Source organism: Vanessa tameamea, chromosome 10 (assembly GCF_037043105.1).
Source record: "Vanessa tameamea isolate UH-Manoa-2023 chromosome 10, ilVanTame1 primary haplotype, whole genome shotgun sequence".
Taxonomy (NCBI): domain Eukaryota; kingdom Metazoa; phylum Arthropoda; class Insecta; order Lepidoptera; family Nymphalidae; genus Vanessa; species Vanessa tameamea.
Window position 1 is genome coordinate 11,402,304 of NC_087318.1, and position 23,287 is coordinate 11,425,590.

The following is a 23,287-nucleotide window of genomic DNA, read 5'->3' on the forward strand; positions in this document are numbered from 1 at the left end:
GGAAAGAAAATCTTTCAAAAACCGGTCTTATTTCGTAAACCAGAGAACAAACTGTAAATATCGTATCATAGGTCAAAGAACTTTAACGTTGCATGAAAATGATTGTATATATGATAATCGTATGAAATGTTAACGATTATGAATATCAAGAAAATATTCATTATAATCAAAATCAAAATATATTTTTGAATAAATTAATTTTCAAGAATTAATCAGGTATAGATTCTACCGAGAACAACCGACAAGAAGTTCAGTAGTTTGTACATATTAGCCAATAGATAATAGTTTTAGAACACTATGAATTAAATTAGCGGAAGAAACACGCCACCGATAAGGTTATCAATAATAGTATTCAACAGTAGCGACCTAATATAAATTAATTCTAATATCATCCAAACTTAACATTAAAAAAGCACGACCAGTCGACCAGCTTAAAATAAAACGGTCATCTATGTGTCTGATATTTAAACCCTTTTAAATACCATCTAAATTTGACAACGTAATAGAATTTGCTATTTGTTACAAAATTAGCAATCCGATAATTTACGAAAGAGCATGCACACAGTCACAACAATACTTTTATTTAAATGTCACGTATCAATACGACATTTTTCATTACCATAATAACGTTAAGTAGACTAAACAACAAAAACTAGTCTTGTATTTGTTACTATCCATAATACGATTTAAACATTTCTTCTCTACATACATACTATAGAATATTTTTCAATGTCTACAGTAAAATATTGAAAATATCCACATTATTATCTGGTGCCATGTGAAGTTCAAAGTACTCGCACTAAAATAAAATCATTAAATATGCTTATTTATTTATCGAAAGAATAAGATATAATCTCAATTCGACGATATTTTAATCAATTAATTCGCAATATATAAAACGTTTGACGTTACCAAACTAATATCATCAATAATATCAATAATCAATGTTGTTTACACCTTTAAAGACGTATCACTTTGTATGTTACCCAAGTCAGATATTAATTTTAAGTGCTTAGTGATACGTTAATGGTGTAACTTTTCCAATAAATAAATAAATAAAAAAAAATATACATATATAAAACGAGCAAACGAGCGATTCGACACACGTGCTAACCAAACTAATATTGAAACGTTTAATTTGATACTATTACATAAACCTATTACTAAAAATCTTATCACGCACTATTTTCACTAATGATCAAAATTGATCAACTAACTTTAAATAATATTTTTGTAATCGTGCAATTAAAACAATGTTTCCATACCTGGACCAAAGTTCCGCTCAAGTTCGCCAACATCACGGCGAGGCGACCAGCGATAGCCTGTATAATACTGATACTGATTAACACAATAATTTAACGACAAATCATGACGTCGATTTTGTAATTATCAGTGCCTACTTACGATGCGAGCTAGCAACAAATCAATGAAAAAATAAATGATAAGTTACGCATTGATTTGAATAGACTTATTGCGTCCGGGTCACTCCTAACGATACTTATATTTATGGCAAAAAAAGCGTTTGATTATATTTAGCACGTTTACGATGAAATGGATAGAAAAAGCGACGAATGATTATGAGTTATTATCCCATAAAAAGACCTCAACATTCAGAACATCAAAAATAATATACAGTAATACCTATCTATAGGAGCCGAGATGGCCCAGTGGTTAGAACGCGTGCATCTTAAACGATGATTTCGGGTTCAAACCCAGGCAGGCACCACTAAATTTACATGTGCTTAATTTGTTTATAATTCATCTCGTGCTCGGCGGTGAAGGAAAACATCGTGAGGAAACCTGCATGTGTCTAATTTCAACGAAATTCTGCCACATGTGTATTCCACCAACCCGCATTGGAGCAGCGTGGTGGAATATGCTCCATACCTTCTCCTCAACGGGAGAGGAGGCCTTAGCCCAGCAGTGGGAAATTTACAGGCTGATTATGTTTTACCTACCTATTAATATAATTATTATTATATTAAATTCTCATAAAGATAACGTTGCTAGTATGGAAATTAAAATTACGATTAATATATTTAATATACCGATAAAAAAATCGTAAGGCTTTAATTGAAAGTTATCTAACAATATATTTTTATTGTTAGTTTTGAAAAGTTAGGTTAACTAAATGCTACTCGATTGTAAATGGGTACTGTTGCTCACAGACCAACCCTCACATCACCAATGCGGTACCAACCTTGAGAAATAAGATGTATCTTGTAACTGGAATTAAACTGGCTCACTCAGAAAAATATCTAATAAAGAAATCTCGTTCTCTTATAGAATTTCATTTCAATTATCAGAGCATTTGTGATAATACGAATTTTAATAATCATGAAATGTGCAAGTTTTAAAATCGAACTTACATGAATTATTAGTTTCCATAGAAAACTATTAATTGAAATAGTTTTGTCGATAATCTCATCAAGGCAATTTGATTCCTTTGATATTATAAGTTTATTTCGAGGTTTTATGTTACTTCGTTATAATCACGCAAACCAAAGAAAACCTTTTACCTTTGGCGTTATCGAGACATAATCACAGCAATTCACTGTGGAATTAATACGGTCAGCTAAATATTAACGGAGTCTAAAAACGAAAACAGAGGTTCAAATTTAAATATTAAAACAATGTTGACTATACAGTTTACCAAAATTTCCTTTCAATCTTTTTTTTATATATTATGACCATATTTTATCTTGTCTTTGGGACCGGTATTATTACTTTATTTATTTACCTAGCGATCATCATCGTCGTTAACTTCCCACGACGCTTGATTTATTTCTGTTCGAAATCAGACTAAATATTTTTCTCTTTCCTACATCTCTTTCTCTAGACATGTTCTCAGTCACTCTTTCCTGACACATGTCATCTTTCCATTTTCAGTCATTTTCTTGGCCTCTCTCATGTTCATAGATCGATCGTCTTTCCATACATCCTTGGCCCTTGCACGGTCATTAATATTTTTAACGGAAATGACCTTAATAAATGAGGACGAATTAATTTTTCGAACAATAAAATTCAAAGAGAATTAGACTCATAATGTGCGCTAAATCTGGATGTATTTCGTCCTAGATTCGTTTAACCACCTAATCTATACCGCTCGAACTAGGTTAGGTCGGTGTTAAACCCCCGTAAAATATGTTTACCTTTATTACTTCCAATGCTAATACAATACTAAGCTATGAATTAAACTCATGATTAGTGGTTAAGTGTTCTGAAATACGTTAAAAATATATATAATATGAACAGCGGACAGCAACGTCTGCTAGTAATCTACGTTTAGTTTCAGCTCACAATGATAATAAATTGAGTTCGTATATGCTAAAATTAATTTATTATAATTACATAATGACTCTCTCAAAAATATTCATACAGTAATCTCGCTTGATGCATTTACAAAATGTCATAACTACAGAAATTCATAAATAAAATACACATTGCCGATTCCTTTTATTTTTGAGTATATTTATCCAAACATCGATATATACGTTAACAAAAAGTAACAAACAATACATTAACCAAACTACGTATTCAAATGAGGAGCGAGGCAAATAAATAGCGATTGAAAATACTGAGTTAGCGACTACAAATACCGCATGAGCGATGATTAAACAACGTTTATTTCATCATAGGCTAAATTTTTAAGAAAAATCTGTTCTAGATCTACCTTTAAACCTTCTGGACCTCTAAGGTAGAAAAATGCACTTTGATTTTGAAAAATATCAATCGTTGATTATAATGTTGGAACTTAGCAATAAGTTAAATCAATTTATAATATTGTTCGCGGTTATTCCAAGTGCGAGGAGAGGTTAGGTAGATTTTTCCGGGATGAAAAGTGTTAGTCCACTTTACCGATCTCAGTGCCAAATTTCATTCAAGATCTTTTCTGCTGCTGCTGAATGACATTCTATTCAAACTTTCGCATTTATAATAATAATAAGATATAGTATTCAGTCGATCAGTTTCGGGAATTGTTGCCGCTTATTTAATACCTCAATAATTCGTATCCATTCTTTTAACCTTGAGTTTCGAATTTCAACCACTCGTTAATCTAAGAACATTCAAATTTCCGAACGTATGTCAAGTTTAATCAATCGATGATATGATGATATGATATCGATGATATGATGATAAAGATTATATTTTTACGTCACAATGTCTTTAATTACAATTTCTTACTGATAAAAATGATACAATGATGTAATCAAAGTAATTACTCCGTCGTATGTGCCAGTGATAGTAATCACCGTATTATCGTATTCGAAGGATTTATATTATTATTTAATAGCTAATCATCCTATATTTACCCGAGTCGAATAAAACCACGTAAAACGTAGGTATCCTAATACGTATAATAATATTGGTATAAGGAGTCTGCCCAGTATACCATTTTGTACCATTATTGTGGTATGAACGTATCATATTGGGTTTTCCAGTGGATCGATTCTCAGTAACAACAAGTCTGGCAGTTAGAAGTGAGTACCCGTGTACACGTTTGAACGAGAACCATTAATGGAACGTTAAGTTCGTTGATACTGCGTCTGAACTCTTTTCAGTCGGATTATTAGTGCGAGAGTTTACCTGTATTTGCAACATCTCCTGCGTCTCCTTGAGAGACTGCGGTGGCGAAATCAGTCTTGACGATATCGTCACATACATAATGATGAAGGGCTACCCGCTGTATATATAAAGTGATGTTAGTATCAATATGTTTAAGATGAACCGATCATAATAAAAGTTGGTACATTTTTTATTATGGAGACTCACCACTTAATGGCGCTAAAGCAGCTTCTATACTGATCAATCAATCTCTATGTTGAAATATTTGTATATACGTAGGTACATAAATAGAAACACGAGGTCAGTCAGATTTTTCAGGTAATCTACGAAATTTATAATGAAATTCTGTTGTGTGTGTGTGTGTTAAAGTTATATAAAATTTTATGAGCTATTATTTTTTATTTCTTTTTATCAAGCAAATAGTCAATAAATTACAATTTTAATGCTGTATACGTTAATGATTACCGCAGTTATTATTTTTAACGCTTTATATTACGAGATGCATTTCCTAGAGAAAGTCTGATTTGTGTTTTCACTGGTATAAATTCGACTTCCAGTTTTAAAAATTTAAGGAATATATTTATATTCATTTGCATGATTTAAAAATGTGTTTTCTACTAAATTTACAATTAGTTCTTATTAGTAATACTAATCGTAGTAAATAACAACCAAAAAAACTCGATTGACAAACAGATGTGAAAAATTTTATATATAGAATATATTCCCCAATCAAAAACGTTACCTCCTTGTCCAAAGTCCAAACGGATTTATTAATAGTCTTCACTCATTAAAAATAAACGAATTCTCCGCAGCGATACTCTGCATTATTCTCAGAAGGGTTTTTAGAGATTTGTATACATATTCAACGAACAAATAGGGTACAGCAAAGCTTGTGTTCTGAGTATAAACAACCCGTATATGCGGGCTGTGAGTAGCAAATACCGCACAGGATAAAATGCTCTTTTGATCTGATCACACATACTAAAGTAAATAAATAAATAAATATTGAACAACATCACATACATTACTCTGATCACAATGTAAGTAGCTAAAGCACTTGTGTTATGGAAAATCACAAGTAACGACGGTACCACAAACACCCAGACCCAAGAGAACATCGAAAACTAATTACTTTTTCTACATCGACTCGGCCGGGAATCGAACCCAGGACTCGGAGTGGCGTACCCATAAAAACCGGTGTACACACTACTCGACTACGGAGGTCGTCGAGGAGGGAGTAGCATACGACGTTCACGTAATTCGTTTGCCTCTACCAATATACAATTTATTATGTAAAAATGACACTTAAATACAAGATTACGTTGGCTTTAGCTATAAATATTGTTTGAGAGTATCATTAAAATAATACTGTCTTCTTCTTTCTAATCTCAATTCAATCATGACAGAGAGAGGAAAAACATTGTTTAACAAAACAACGAAAACCTCGCAGCAACAGTTCGATATTGCCTTTGTTTGTGATGTTTTTTTAAGTAATAATTTAGTAAGTTTATTTTAATATGTATCATATAGTATAGTAATCGTTACTAAAGACTTCGATTTTACTCGTTTATTCAGTCAAAAAATATATGACCAATAAATATTATATGCGACATTATCCATTCACGCAATAAACAAAAACAAAGTCTACATAGAATCGACACTACTTTTATTAAATATTTAATAAAGTTATTATATTTTTTTTATAAAAACAAATGAACTGATTTTAAATATTTATCCGAGTTCTCGACACGTTCCTCCTGAAATACTAAGATTAAAGTCGGGAAGAAAACGTCTGTGATGTGACATAGCTCTACTTTGAGACGTGATTAGTGATTACCCGTCCTAAAGATGTCAAGGATATCTCGATCCCAAATGAACCGGAATCTCAAATGATAATATTTTAAAATTTTATACTTCATACGTCACGTGACAGTTGACAGCTATTGAACATAGAATCTTTCCGTGTTTCTTAATATACATAATTACGTACATACGAGTACGACGTGGTTTCCGCTGTTTACGCTAAACCGGCGATAATGATACTAACAGCATATCGCTTTGTCTTGGTTTGATAATGTATTACATTTTCCGGAAGTTTATTTTTTTTCTGAAATGGTGGTATTTTTTACGCGTAACAAAGTTGTTACTGATTGTGGGAGATTATTTTTGAAAAAGAACGGAAGTGTGTAATAATAACCGGGAAGCGCGCGCTATTTGATTCGACCAATGAGCGTGCGCGGTGCTCAAAAGAGGATATTATGTTAATGTTGTCTATTAACAAGGTGACAACATATGTGCTTTTTTCCCTTTTCACGATCAAATAAGATATAACGCTTCTATATTCAATATATTTGTTTATACTTAATTCTGAAGCAGTCGTTCCCGAGATCTTATTTTGTAACCAGATTGAGTCACTAAGAAGTTATACGGGTTCTGTTAAATTTTTTTCAGAAAACACGAATAGCCTTCGTAGAGTAATTTCTCTCTAATGGTGATGAATAGAAGATGTGAGTGGAAGATAGACAACAAATTAGAAACCTGTCTCTGCTATCCTTGTTGACTAATAAAATGATTGACTCCCAGGCGTATATTACATAAATATTATATAATTGTATTTAACTAACACGACTTTGTATTTTTAAATGTTGAAATATAGTAACTAGTGTTTCTTGCCGATTCTTCTCGGTAATCTGCTTTCCGAACCGGTGGTAGCTTCACTTAATATAGTTTGTTAAACGACGATTCAAAAGTACTTACAAAAGACTACTTGAATAAAGTATATTTTGATTTTGATTGAATATTTTTTATCAATATACTTTATTTTTTTCACAGGCTAGTCGCGGATATTGGCCGACGAAGACGATACTAAGCTAGAGTACATGATGATCAAAATTCAAATAAATTGACATAATATTGACAATTTCAATGGACGTCTTCTATACATTCCACATTTTTTTTTCCATTATAAAGTCAGTTGTTTCGAACAGACAATTCCAAGTGTCTGGGGAAATTACTCATCGTATGGACATTGGAATGAAAATGAATGAACTTTGTGATATCGATGCGACAATACCGCTGATAAATTAATTTTATTACCGACTTATATTAATTAAAAATCTTATACAACATTATATAACACAGTTTTGTTTAATAATTAGTCTCGTCGAAAGAATATAAATGTAAAGGTTATCTTCCCAGAAACAGAACAGAATTCAAGGAGTATTTTCTTGATGACATACATATCTCTTGTCTCTTTATTTAGACTGTCTTGCTGTTCAATACACAAGACGTTTAAACTAGGTAAAGTGGTAAACAGCCTTTAAATAGACGTTTAAACTAGTTAAAGTAACAGCATTTAAATATCTCTCTGCTGGGTTAAGTCCTCTGCTTTTTAGAAGATTTTGAAGCTAATTTCACCATGGTGCTCTAATGCGCGTAGGTGGAAAGCATATGTGCTAGAATTTTATAGAAATTAGACACATACTGATTTCCCCAAAATGTTTTCCTTCACCGTCGAGTACGAGATGAATTAATATAATTATAAACACAAAATAAATAACATTGAAATTCAATGTCGTAATGCTTGGTCCCGTGTTTGCCAGTGGGCTTTCCTATTTCCGTTTGGCGGAGCCTACTAGGATAGTGGAATACGTGCATATACCAAGATCTTTTATATATTTTTTAATATATTTTTCACCCAATAGATAGAAAGATATATTTCAAAAACCAGTATGTTAATAACATAAAACAAACAAAATATTCATTTTCAGTTTACATAATAAACTCCGACCTGACGTTGCGCTAGGTCGGAGTTTGCTGGAAAGTAATCCTTACGTAGACTCTATGTAACTTGAAATAAAGTCGACAATGTTGTATTGTTTTGTAAAAACTTGGATCAATACGATACAAAACACGTACTGAGAATTCCGATTCGAAAGTCATTCCACTGTTATTAAAACTAAAGCCTTTGCTTGAGTTCTCTTTGTGTTGTTATAAAAATGTAGTTTGAATTAAAGAAACCTATTTCTTTGAGAAATAGAACAATTTTTTCTATTAGAAATAAAAATAAATTCGACTGAAACTGATATGAGCTCCATTGATTATTTAATAAAAAAAAAATCACTATATTCAAATAAATATCTATTTAAATTAGGAATATTTTTTCAAAATCGAAGCCTTTGCAATGTTATGCCATGACCAAGTCTTAGCGATTAATTTGAGTTCTTTACTGGATTTATTCGATAAAATTTACATTACGATTATACTCGTAGCGAACATTCTTGCCACCATTCAACGCGGTCAAGATTTATACAGTAACTATTTTAAATTCATATTTGTATATATTTAAGGACTTAATGTTAATAATTGTTATGTAAATAAATAGTGGTAGATTGATTACATATAATTATAGCTTTATATATAATATAGCGCTTAGAATGAATTTCTGCAAACCTCGGAAGTAAAAAATTCAATCCCGGAACATCAATATTGTATAAGTATTGTTTTATCCCGGTTTAAAGGGTGAATGATCCAGTATAACTACAGGCACAAGGCACAAAACATCTTAGCTTCCAAGGTTGGTGGCGCATTGGTTGATAAAGGAATGTTTAATATTTCAATGTCTATGGGCTGTGGCCGCTTACTATCATGACTCAACACCGATTTACATGTTTCTAACTTAAGAAACGACTTACTTCTTCTATAGTATATTTTTTACCCTGTTTAATAATATTTCTCACTAGCAATGCCCGCGACTATGCGTTTGAATTTTTTACAAAAAAAGTTATTGTTGTAACCTAAGTTACTCCTAATTTCATCAGCTTTCTGCCAATGAAAATCCCATCAAAATCGGTCCAGCCGTTCTAGAAATTTGCCGGAAAAAACAAACAGACAGACAGACAGACAGAAATTGAAAAAAATGTTAGTTGGGTATATATATGTACATGCATTTAGAAAAAAATCGTTTCTTAGTGGTCACTTTTGATCCATACCATGTTGCTATCCACGACGTACTTGACTTAAAAATAAACAAACACAATCACTGACCACAAAGTCATTGACTCAATGCTACGTAACCTTCGACAGACTGTATTGGTGTGTATCATTGCCATTAAACACCAGGAAGATGATTTTAATGTAGAGTCGGTAACACGATATCACAATGTAATTCGTTTGATCGCGTCCCATCTATTCGAGGTCATTGTGTTTCTTGCGACGAAGTCCTTTTATGCGGCTTGCAATAGTGTACTGACAGAAGTCGTCACGTAAGGAGAAAGCGTTAATTGTCTCCAGGTGAACTTTTCTTCTCTTTCTCTACATGACTGTCTTTTTCTTTTATGTACGGTTTTATTAAAAAAAAAAAACTTGTCATTTAATTATTCACAAAGGTTGTCAATTTATTTCATGATGTTTTTCATTTAATCTATAATAATATTCCGAGCCAAAATGGTCCAGTGGTTAGAACGCGTGCATCTTAACCGATGATTTCGGGTTCAAACCCAGGCAGGAACCACTGAATTTTCATGTGCTTAATTTGTGTTTGTAATTCATCTCGTGCTCGACGGTGAAGGAAAACATCGTGAGGAAACCTGCCTGTGTATAATTTCAACGAAATCCTGCCACATGTGTATTCCACCAATGCAGGTGCATTGGAGCAGCGTGGTGGATTATGCTCCAAAGCTTAAATTCGAAAGTAACTCTGCCTGTTACTCCTTTACGACCAAACAACTTAACAAGATTTTTTTTTAGAATTGAATCTTATTTTCGCAACTTATCCCTTATATATCAACAAATAAATTTTACCTCTTCATAATATTAGTATAGAATATTCAGATGAAACTCTCAGAAAATATAGACATCGGGTTAAGTAGATTTATATCGTATTTGATATAGTGAAGGCGTAAAAATTGAACAAACAGACAGACGAATAAAACAATCATCTCTTTATAATATTAGTACATATTGAGATGAGAATCTCAGAATTTATAGACAGGATAACGTGTTTATTATTAGATTCGAGTGAAAATTGTCCAGCAAGACAAACGAGTTTAATCAAACAGTTACTGTTTCAATTGATAACGTTATCTAAGACCTTAAGTACAATCATTCAATAGTAAGGTAGCAATTACACGATAACAGTTTAATGTAATGTGATTTTTGATAACGTTGTCATGTAAAGATAATACCGACGCGCAGTATTTACAGAGTTATCGAAATAAGATACCAATAAAATAATTTATCTTCTTAGGCATGTTTTACTCGAAAGGTCTATAGTGATGTTTAATGTCTGTTAAGATCCATTGGATTTATGAAAAGATTAATTCGTTTGAAAAATTCGGAAAAGTTCTTCGCTGATACAGGTATATCGATGACAATGTTTTGAATAGTTCGAAAGTCGTTGAAATATTCAAATTTAGAAACAGTTGGACTATTTAAATTTCGATCAAGCAACGTTTTTTGTATTCATTCAATTTAGCGCATATTAATAGAAGAAAATACACGACGAAAGGAAATATAGTCACACAAACTCACACACGTACATTGTCTAAAACCATATCTTTTTCATAACTATTATATACGAGTACTCGTATATATATAATAGAAACTACACATAACAGTAACGCGTAAAAAATCAAATAAGTTTGCTTGGATATTTTTATATACATTGAAACCGATCGTAACATATCTTACACACTCAAATCCATTAAAGCCACGACTTCACTAAATAAACATCAACATAAGATCTCTTTTTACCAACTGAAGCTATAACATGTATAAGGTAAAACTTCTTAAGAACAAAGCTGACAAGAAACATGAAATAGTTACACATTCGAGTTCAACGATAAAACACAAAGTCGTGTATTGTGAAGCAACAAGGATGCTGACGACATTAAGCCAAGGAACAATGTCGAGCCTTTGAAAGATAACCTCGGACAATAACGGTATCACACGCTAAGTTATCTTTATCACGTTTCATTTTAAATAGACATTGTTTATTTATTTCAAGTTTGTCACACTCAAAGAAACGCATTTTTTTGTCATAATTTAGTTGCAACGCAGTAAAGTTATTAATATTAGATTAATACAGCCTAACGGTATGTCTGGATAGGTACCACCCACTGATCGGATATCCTACCGCTAAACAACAGTACTCAGTATTGTTGTGGCTTTTTCTGGACTCAATGATTTAAAGCTGCTGCAGTAATGTTTTTTATATATATTATTAACTTACGAACTTCACCCAAAATATCCCAGTCCAAATATATGAAGAAATATTAACTAACAACCATACCGATGAGTAAGTTACTAAGCTTAGTTAGCTATTAAATATATATATAACTACTTTTAGTAACCTTTTTTAGACACCACCTTGTCTCGGCGAAACGCAAAGGTCATAAGGGTTAGATAAATAACAGTATTATGTCAAAGTCGACGTAACATTTTCAAATCGATAATAACAATAGACGATTATTCTGAATGGAATCGGATCTTCTATCGGAAGCGAATTACAATCGAATAAACATGGATGACTAAATTAAAATTCAAACAATTTTAGCTACAAACAAACCTTATACAGATATTATTATTCAGAGGTAAGAAAAATAAGAGTAAAAATAAGACCACCTCATTTAAACGACTAATCTGATTACGATGCAACTTTGGTATTATAACTGCTTAAAGCAAGCATAGTTACAAGACATGTATAATATTCTTGATTTGGTTTTTGAGATATAGGTCACGTAGTCGAAGAGATAATGATTATAGAACCAGTCCGTGTTTCTATGTGTTTGTGAGCCTATTGGACGTGTGTATGTAGTGAACTCTTCCTTTACGCCTGAAACAATTCCAATTAATATATTGTGTGTATTCGAGTGGATCAAGAATATTTTAAATTGTATTATACAAAATAATTAGACATTTTTTTAGTAACGATTTTTGTTGAAACAATATTCGCATGCTTAATACATTATAAATAGATAAGACAAATTATCGACTTTCATTATAGGAAGGAATATCCTTGACACGAATCTTAAATAATTGAAGACTACTAGAAGCCTAGACGAATCGATACTACAAACTCGTGTTTCACAGTGGCTAAGGTATTTCCTGAGTCTCAGTAATGAAACGGTGAAAAACTCATAGAAAAGTATGTCTTTTGTAAAATTGTGCAATAGTGCAAATATTAATTAGTATTCCTTGATTTCCTGCATTTTTTTAATGGCATGTAGAGTTGATACAAAATTTTAAAGTTATTTAGGGAAATATTAACCATTTTTTTTCTGCATAGATATGTCACCAGTCTTTGGAACTACGATGTTATGTACCAAGTCCAATGACACCTTATATTATAACACAGATTCAATCACCATTAGAACCAAAACTAAACAATACTAAGGAACTGACGGTAGAATATGATCGATGAACGAGCTTGAACAAGTTCTTACCACGAAGTCAATTAATAATTACATAATATATATTATATAATTTACATATATACATTTATTTGAATATTGAAAAATGACGGTTCATAAAATATACGGAGGATTATTGAATAAAGTATATTTCGATTCATTCGATAATCTCGTCAACACAATTACAATTTTCAATAGCAGCCTGTAAATTTCCCGCTGCTGGGCTAAGGTCTCCTCTCCCTTTCAGGAGAAGGTTTTTGGAGCATATTCCACCACGCTGCTCCAATGCGGGTTTGTGTAATACACATGTGGCAGAATATCGTTGAAATTAGATAGAATTATAAACACAAATTAAGCACATGAATATTCAGTGGCGCTTGCCTGGGCTTGAACCCGAAATCATCGGTTAAGATGCACGCGTTCTAACCACTGGGCCATCTCGGCTCACAATAATAAAAGATAAATACAAATAATTCAATTAAATATGTATTTCACTGAAATTAATATAATTCACACATCCACCCCCGTAGAAACCCTACTATACTTGTTTTGCATATAGTCACAGATGCAGACTTTTATTGGCTTCTAAGCATTCACTTTGAAAATTCTACCAGGAACACATAAAGGTCGACACGCCTTGTTTAAAATACAAAGGTAATTCCGGTATAACCTAAAAGCATTTAGGTATGTGATTCGAAAAGAAAATTGCATATATTATTTATAATTAAACATTTATTAAAAGGTCATTGACCTTTGATCGTTGATATATCTTAGCAATTAAAATTACTAACATTATCTAGATGATTTAATGACTCATTTGGGTTTTTCTGAGGGATATGAAATTATCTTTATTGTAAGATAAATATTTCAATGGAAATTAAACTAGACTTTATAAAGATCATTCAAAGCTGACACGCAGTCATTTCTCTTCAATGAGAGAAGGTCTCCTTAAGAATGTTACTAAAACTGACTCATTATATGTTTGTGTTTTATGTATAAAGTTTATTGCACACATACATAATACATAACCATAATACTGGATGTACAACAGGTTAAAGGCGTGCAAACACAGCCTTATCTCTTAAGCGATCTTTTCCAAGCAATCTTTGTAACATAAAATTAAATATGAGAATTAAAAAATAATTATAAATTTTGTAATTCGATATAATTTCGTGGCTTAGAAATAATGGAACAGAGAAAAAGATCAGATTTATAAAATAAATCATCGTTTTTCCATAATGATTCCAAGAATTCTTAGATATATATATATATATTTTAATTTTTATAAATTTATGTCTTAAATGAAGGTAATATGACATAAAATAGAATTTTAACAAAATGTTACATATCACCTTCATTACAGTACTTGTATTCGTCCAATTCAGAATTAATTATTTCCCTTCTTAGCTCTATAATTATATTGAAGTTAGTTATTAGTGAATCATTATTGTTACATGTAAAAACAATAAAATTATGTTGTACGAGATAAGGTTAAAAATCAAGATAAAAATATAATTAAATTACTTAAGCATTTTTTTAAAAATTCGTGTTTTACATTTGTTCGTAACATAATTACAATAATAATTATGGTTACGTTTAATGCTCCAAAGATAATTAATATGTCTTTGATGGAGATGTTATATAACAAAATATAAATAGATTTATACAAGAGATAATTATTTGTTGCGGGGATATCCCTAAATATTAATTAGCGAAAAATTTCCAAAAGTTGCACGAATCAATATATAAAATCGAATTTGTTTAATTTACAATATTCAAATAATTTTGAATTTTACACAAAAAATTTAAACCGATGTCTCGGTATGTTGTGGACCACCTCTTAAACGTTTAAGCTCATTATAAAATATTTTTGTATTTGAATAATTATTATGAAAACACGTAAAATCAAAAACGATTTTATTAACGAAATTAGTCCTAAAAACGAATACACGATACAATAATTATTGACTATTGCTATTACACTGATATTATACCTATGTCTTTTAAGCAATTGTCTAACGACTACGCTAGCATATTAAGCATTCGTGTACTCCTACGCAAAGACAAATGGTTTGTTCTTTTCCTTGCTTGAGTAGCTATTGGTAAGCTTTAATCTTTGTTTATTTATATAACTTATCTCATAGTATAACTTTAAAACCATATTATTCATAAATTAAATTATGCCAACCCTTGTAGAGTTTTGTTGTTGTATTTAAATTATATTTTATGTTTTGTTCAATTATCTATAGTTTTTTTTTTTTTTTTTATTTTTAGTAAAGATATAATTAGGTTAGTATAGTCTTATCTTAAGGTCAATGTTGTTTACACCTGTAATGATTTATTCACCTAGATTTAATACCCTGTATCTACTGCTAAGTGAATGTGTTAGTGATAAATAAATGGTGTAACTATTTCCAATAAATAAATAAATAAATAAATAAATAAATAAATAAATAAAAAATAAAATAAATAACTAGATAGACTGTCAAAGCTAAGAACGTGACAAAAATAGTAGCCAACTGTTATCAACTAAGTACACGCACACAAGTAAAGTAAAAATGTTTTTAACATCATACAAAGAACGTCTATTCTGAAACCATAAACGAACATCTTGAACAGCTTCGTTCGCGTTTTAGAGATTTCTTTTTCACACAATTTCTAAATTCGGTCCAATGGTTTGCACATGAAAGAACAACAGACAGACAGACATAATTACTTTAGTATTTATATTGGTATGGTTGAAACCCTAATACATATAAGACAGTTTGAAAATAATGCGACTCGACAAACATCGTGCTTATCCCTGACTTCTTTATTTGGTAACCGGTATTTTGAAGGTCAGCCATATAACTTCGCGATGCACTGAACATCGACCATGACTCATAGTGATTAAACGATTTTTTTTGTTATATATGACGAAAATACGAGTTTATATATTCGATTTTCGATAGTATGACTGATGCGTAAGACTTGGGACGTTTCTTTTTTTTATAAATTATTCTTTATGGACAGGTACACGAACTGTTCTTAATATAACTTGCATTTTTTTATCCGAATTAAGAATTCATAAAAATAAACAGATGATAGAGAACGTTTTTCAACCATTTACCATCAGGTGGTACCTTTTTCCGCCTGCCTGTCCAATTCACCAAAAAAAGGTTACCAGACTTAATAAGATTGTCAATCCATAGACCCCATCGAGAAGAGCTATAATAACTTCAAGGCTGAAATGTAATTCATATTTCGTATACAATAGTTGATTTAATTTCTGGCGATCAAGGGTGAAAAGGTTTTTAATTGTTTCAAATACATTAAAACGAATTCATCTTAGATTCAAAAAAGAAGGAACAACTTTTCTTTGCAGACGAACTATCGCACTAAAACCCTCCACGGTTTTATTTAATTTAATTAATATTATATTTAATTAATAATATTTAATTTAAAGAAAAATATGACAATTTAAAAAAGTATTAAACATTACGAAGTTCGTTATCGAGATATTTCTTACTTAATTTGATGATGTAACCAGATTACTTATATTAAAATAAAACGACTATACACAACGGTCTCAGACCAAACCCATTCTATTCTTATTTTGTTGAGATATATTTAGGTACCTTTATAAATTTATTCCCACATGTATCACTACAACTATTCTAGCAATTAATTTAGGTATTATATATATCAACGCTTGACCTTGATTCGGTAGATTTATAGCTACAATATGGCACTTTTTTACACTTGGGCACGTTTTCATTTTGTTTAACGTTTTCTCACGTGAACATTACTTGATCTCTAATAATAGTATCTTCGTTAGCCAAAATTAAGGTCTAGTCGCAGACACATTGACATGCAGACACATTTGGTGAATAAATACACAGACAGTGATGCATTCTCTAATCTCAGAATGATCATGAATAATGCGTTTTTCAGAATAGAAGCGTAACACTGAAATTTTCTTAATGAAATGACACGATGAAAAAATACATTTATTGTACCAACCAGAGCATAAAATCCACGAACTATTGGACTCTACAAAAAACGAAGTATCAAAAAACGAAACTAGAACATTATTTATGAAGTCCATAAAAAACTGGTTAGTCCACACATTTAATTGACCTTTTGTACTCTTGGAGAAAATATTCAGTATCGTCTAAACCACCATTCTAATTAATGTATTCCTGATACTTTTTTGGCATTTTGCCTTTTACGCCTTTGCAACACCAGTCGATTTAATGATGTGGTTAACACATTTTGCAATGGATAGTCAATACAATAATATTCACAATATCGTCAAAGTAAACGCATTAGGACGTAAAAGCACTAAAAGGCATTTCTTTTTTATGAAGAAGTATCTTCTGATTTGCATTAATATAAAACTTAGTTATTTGTCTTACGCTTACGCGTCAAATGCGAGTTACTTAGAGACGAATTAGCAAATACCGATCAAAGAACACAACTGTTCATTTCATGCCTATTGGCCTTTGTTGCATCGATGAAACACGTGCAAACTTTGGCTCGGTATGACTGGTATTTCTTACTGTCACCTCTGCCAATCGCCACGAGTATTGTGATTTTATTTATGATACCTATAGCCTCTAAGACATTAATATATTATGCATCTGAATGTCTCCTTGGTCTAGGTGCTGGATTATAAATCCCCGAGGTACCAGGTTTAATTTGTAAGTATCATATATATTATTCAGATAACATAAAATTGGTACTATCGAGTTAATCTTATGGTGGAAACTGAAGATACATTATACGTTCAAGAATTATTAAAGATTTATTCATGTTGTATTGATAGTATAATTATAGATTTTTGAAAAGCTTATATTTATGAGGTGACAAAAATTCTAGCTAGTACATCTTCATTTACCAATCATTATTCTGAAATTTCCGACCCAAAAAAAAATCATAGATTCGGATAACACGTAAACGATCAAAGATTTATATTGTTAATTGTAGCAAGAAGAAAAAAAAATTATCGTCCTATATATATACATACTCGGTTATGTTATATATTCTTTATTATTTAATAAAAATACTATAACACTACCAGTTTACCAATCTCAAATATGTACGGATTATACGGAAACTACTACCATAAATCATAATATGTACATATCATCGACGTTACGAAACTAGTCTTTTATGATATAGAAATGGTCATAATAAAGCCTGCCCAACATCTCCGCTACGTTAGCAAAATTGATTTTAGAGACAATAGAATCTATGTCACAAGTACGTCAAGCGGTGTGACTAATACGGTATTCACAAAGATATTTAACGAGAACCTCACAACATATTCAAACGTAAAAAATCCTTTAACCATTTAATCTGATTTTACAAATTACTTTATTAAGTGTTTTTTTCAAAGAGTACCAAGGATATAGATGGACGGATAGATCAGTGCCTTCGGAGAGGGATGAGATTTTTCACAAGATTTTATTCGCCTTATTATAAATGTTTGTTTGTTAACTTGCTTAGGCCAAATCTTGCTATCTGAATTAGTAGCACTTACTCTTACCCCACGGAGTATAATTTTTTTTTTATATTGGTTCAGTTCCGTCAGTAGTTTAATGATAAGCATGCTCCGATTCTACACCTAGAATTGGATTCAGACGAAGGAACTCTTAAATAAAATCAACCGCCACGAAATGTGTGTGAGTTTTCTTTAAAAATATTTTCATTAAATTATTATTTATAACGGAAACAGGGACGATGGGAATGAAGCGTGTAGATTAATTATATTTTAATTACGTATATTAAAACGAAATACTATCTATGATAAAATTCGTTTTATAACTATTCTATCATAGATATGAATACGTCAATCCTATTCATAGATCGGATGATAAATATTAATTGATAGCGCTTGGAATGTTGTCACGTGACCTATGCTTAATGCGATTCATAGACGATGCGTAAAAAGGTCATATAGTAAATAAAATTAATAGTAATTTGTGATAGAAGTCGGAACCTTTAATCCTTTTTGTATGGGACATTCAATGCTGTATTTGCAATATTGCGTCACACGAACAACTTTACGTTTTATAACAAGACAAGACAGCGAAGACGCTTTGGGAACACTGGCACTATTAATGGTGACTACTAAAAATATTCTGGGTTACAACCTAAAAAGGTAAGCCATAGTAGGGATGATAGGATTATGAATAGGCTGGCCGAACAACATTCGGACCGTCTAAGGGATCCTGAGTCCGACGAAGACCTTTATTAAAGACATAAGTATTCCGTGTTAATGAAGATGTCGTCTGGACTATACGACTTGTAATGCAGATTCAGAAGATGAAGCGCGTTGCGGAGAATCCATGTCAACAACGTCTGATGACGGTTTCATAATAAGCTCTTGGCATGTCGCAAGGAATAGCTACTGCCCTGAAGATGCCATTCTAAAGGAATATGTGCAAACATAAATGGACTCTGTTTTCACGAGTATCTAACCTAATAGCCTGAAGGAGATCGCTACGCTAAAGTATTTAAGTGTTACGGAGTGTGTCACTACCATTATCCTAAGCCGGAGTGTTATTGAGAGCTGACATGACAACTTACAATAAGAAAACAATATAATATTATAATAAAATAAACGAAATTTATAATTATTGACCGAAACCAAAAACTTGGTGCAGATCCATTTGTACACTCTCTAAACTAAACCAATGTTACAGATCTGAAACTTTCTATCCTTTTTACATCAACGTAATAGAAAGAGATAGCAATTTATTCCTTACAGATTAATCTAGACTTTGTGTACAACAGTATCGGCGCCATTGTCTGCGGTATTTCGTCATGGTAACAGCTTATACGTGAACTAGTTAAATATAATATGATAGGTGTACCTAAATAATCAAAGAATTCTATATTTCCAATTTGTAAGGTTATATGTAAAGCTTCGTCTTCACGAATTGAATATTGGCAAATTTGAACGGCTACGATTTTATTGTTTTATAATTTGATACATCATTCGAACAACCTTAATTTTTGTTTTGTTTTTAGTTTTCGTATACATACGTAATATTCGATCAATATACCTAATTATTTACCTACATATATAATTATCCACCTGATATTAAAACTTAAAAAAGTTAAACGTTTTAAATATGTCATAAAGAACAAATCGTCCTTCACGTGTTTATAAAGTCATGGAATATTTATTACAAAACAAGTGGAATCCCTTTAATGTATTTCCTAGATTATGCTTAAGGTGATATATAGAAAGAACATTCAAAGCAAACATGGTATTTTTACAAATGATTTGTCTTTGTACAATTTACTTTGGACTTTTTCATTTCAATGCCTTGCTTAAACTTCAGCAATGGCATGGAGAACACGCTTATGGAAAACACTGGGTTAGAAGGACAAACTAAAATAATTTCAAATATGGTAAATATCAATCAGAAAATTGAATGGAAATTATTTTTCAATTAAATTGATTAAATTGAATCAAGATTGGGAGAAAAGTGCAAATAGTATGAAATTCTTCTGGCGCGGGAAATTATACACAATTTAAGTGCCCAAATCAGTACACTATTTCCTCATTCGTAATCAGATAGAACAACTAGATAGTCAAATATATACACTCTATAGAGGTATAATAAGATAAAAAAACTGGTAACAAAAAAAAAATTACGCGAGATTTTGTTACCAGTTTTATTTTTACCGAATAAGCATAGCAAACTCGAAGACGAATGTAATTGTTTAAATTTAATACACTAATGTACATATAACAACTATATGTAAACTAATTATTTACATGTAACGTAGATCGAAACGCCAATTCATTCTTGTAACAAATAGTATTCATAATTCCCTTACTTCGTATACATACATATATTCAAATTGAAACACTACAATTTAATTTAAATTAAGAATGTTCGATTCGATTTGGTCATGTAACGTTACATGCGTTCTCAGAAAACATTCGGTGAAATATTAAATTAATATTAATAAAAATATGAACAAAAGATATCCAACGTACCTTAATGTAATTTACGAGATTTAACTTAGTCCTTATTAAAACGAAACCAGTTATTGCAGCAAGTGATTGCGCCTTTGTGATATACAAACTTATTATATATGTATGGTATATTATCATAAAACAAATCCAATGCACTAGACATGTGAATGAAAATCAGCAAATAATTATACGTGATTAATGATTATAAAAAAAATCGTACGAAAAATTATCGTATTATGAATTCAATTGTGATACATATGTGGCCGTATATGAATTTCATGCATTTATCATATTCTGAATCCCCATTAATTTAACTTTATAATTAGTGTTGTGCCACAGACTTAAAACGACAGTATTAACTGTGTTGCAGTCTAAAACTGCGGCGTTATCTTCATCACAAAACATCAATTTAAATATTAAAACCAAAACTGCATTACATTTTCGCTAAGAATAAAAACAATGAGTTGAATAAAATTACGATCAAATATCAATCGAAATGACTATATACACTGAAAATATTGAAATAAATCAATGGATTCAATGAAAAACCCGTCCCATACATTTTCTGCGAAAAATTATGAATGTCGTTTAACGAAAAATATACACAATTTTAACACGAATGTACACGTAAACATTCCTTCATTTTCAGAGGCACCTAAAATTAAAAATACTACGAAATTAAATATTACCTGATTCGATCACAAATCCAATTGAACTGATTTATATCACTAACAGCACAGCTTGACACAATTCTTATTTCAATGAGTACAAAAAAAATACACTGGAAGCCCTGGATAAATTTTATTGTTATTCAACGGACGGGCGACAACACAACCACCCTTGTCAAGTTTTTATATTCTACTGATTGAACATCGGTCTGTCTGCACTCTGCGGACTGCCGTGACGATGCCGGCCCGTGGTGCGAGAGTCGAGAACTGCGAGACAACGAGCTCGACTCGAATACCGTCTGTACTCTATAGAGCTAGTAGCTGTTTTGTGTGGCTATGTATGCATGCTGTTAGTACGTCCCTGGCTCCGAACAAAGGCGACGACGCCCGAATCGAGACAGCTGTTTAATGTTTATGAAGCTAACACTTCTCGATCGCGAATCGATATATATTTTTTAATGTGACTTTTTTTTTTAATTTTTTTTAGAGTTCTCCTTATATTAAAAATATATTCAACTGAGTTTAGAACTAAACAGAACCATACGTTAACATAAAATCAACGGCACAAGGATTACTGGCCAAATTAACTCCATTATTAAATGCAAATTGGACTCATACAATTTAATATTCAATTCTATAAATAACTAAACTTTATATTCACAAATTTAATTATTTGTTTTTAGGAGATTTTTATTTGTTTCATCAACTCATACTACTACGTGTTGAAACAGGGAAAACCTACAACAGAGCGTATACGTGCATGTAATCTATTTTTTCCACTTCATAGAAATGTCGGAAGAAATTCCTCTATAATTTATCATTAACATGATTACATATGTTTGCGGATTTTGCTTTCAGATTCAAATAGTGTGAATCATTCAGTATTTTTTACACAATCGTGAATAAATAATAACAATCTGTTATTTTGTATAATTTATAAACATCATAATAATTAATAATTATATATATTAATTAAATATTAACATAATTTAAATAAAAACATATTTTACGAATTAAAAACAAGACATGCTTATTATGAAAATAAAATGAAATATTTAAATATTAATAATTTATTAATTGGGTGGGTTCTTCTTGTGTATTTTGTATAAAAGAAATTTGATATCAAATATGATAAATAATTATATACGCACTTCCTCTAAAAACAATTACGTTACGTGAATGCAAATACGCGACCGATTGATAAGCGTTGGTGCACCGAGTACACGTGTACTGGCAAAGAGGGAGATAACGAACATCAGGCCATTTCATTCTAACATCGATTTCGGTCGTGCTTTCTCTACCCCTCTAACGTACGCCTATCTCGCTCGCACACACTGCGCTGCAGACATAGAATAACTTTAGCATAGAGTATTAACCTATTTAAAGAGTAAAGAGAACAGTATAATTTTATAAACCAATAAATAAATAACCTAAAAGACATCCGATGATTGTGACATTTTAAAAGCGAGTCTTTTCCTAATGATTTAATTAATGTATTTACATATTTTATTTTGCATTATCTTGCGGCAATGTGTCATAGTTTTATGTCATGATTCGTTAATGAATTAAGTAGGTAAGTTCTTTGTTTAGAAACAAATTAGATTTCGGTCTCTTGACTGTATAAAAACACCATGTATACTAATTTCATGTAAAGAAATATGTTT

The 23,287-nt window shown here is 31.2% G+C and overlaps 1 protein-coding gene across 1 annotated transcript in view; it reads right to left on the reverse strand.

Annotated features, from left to right (window-relative positions):
• The window catches only part of LOC113404059 (ATP-binding cassette sub-family G member 4), a 44,163-nt gene extending 22,289 nt beyond the window's left edge, over positions 1 to 21,874 (reverse strand). Inside the window, exons 1-2 of the mRNA XM_026644843.2 lie at positions 21,645 to 21,874; positions 1,266 to 1,322 (exon numbers count right to left, since the gene is read on the reverse strand). Of these exons, the coding sequence (XP_026500628.1) occupies positions 1,266 to 1,298 (33 nt within the window). The 5' untranslated portion in view covers positions 1,299 to 1,322; positions 21,645 to 21,874. The remainder of the gene's footprint in view (positions 1 to 1,265; positions 1,323 to 21,644) is intronic.
• Between the last annotated feature and the right edge of the window lie 1,413 nt (positions 21,875 to 23,287).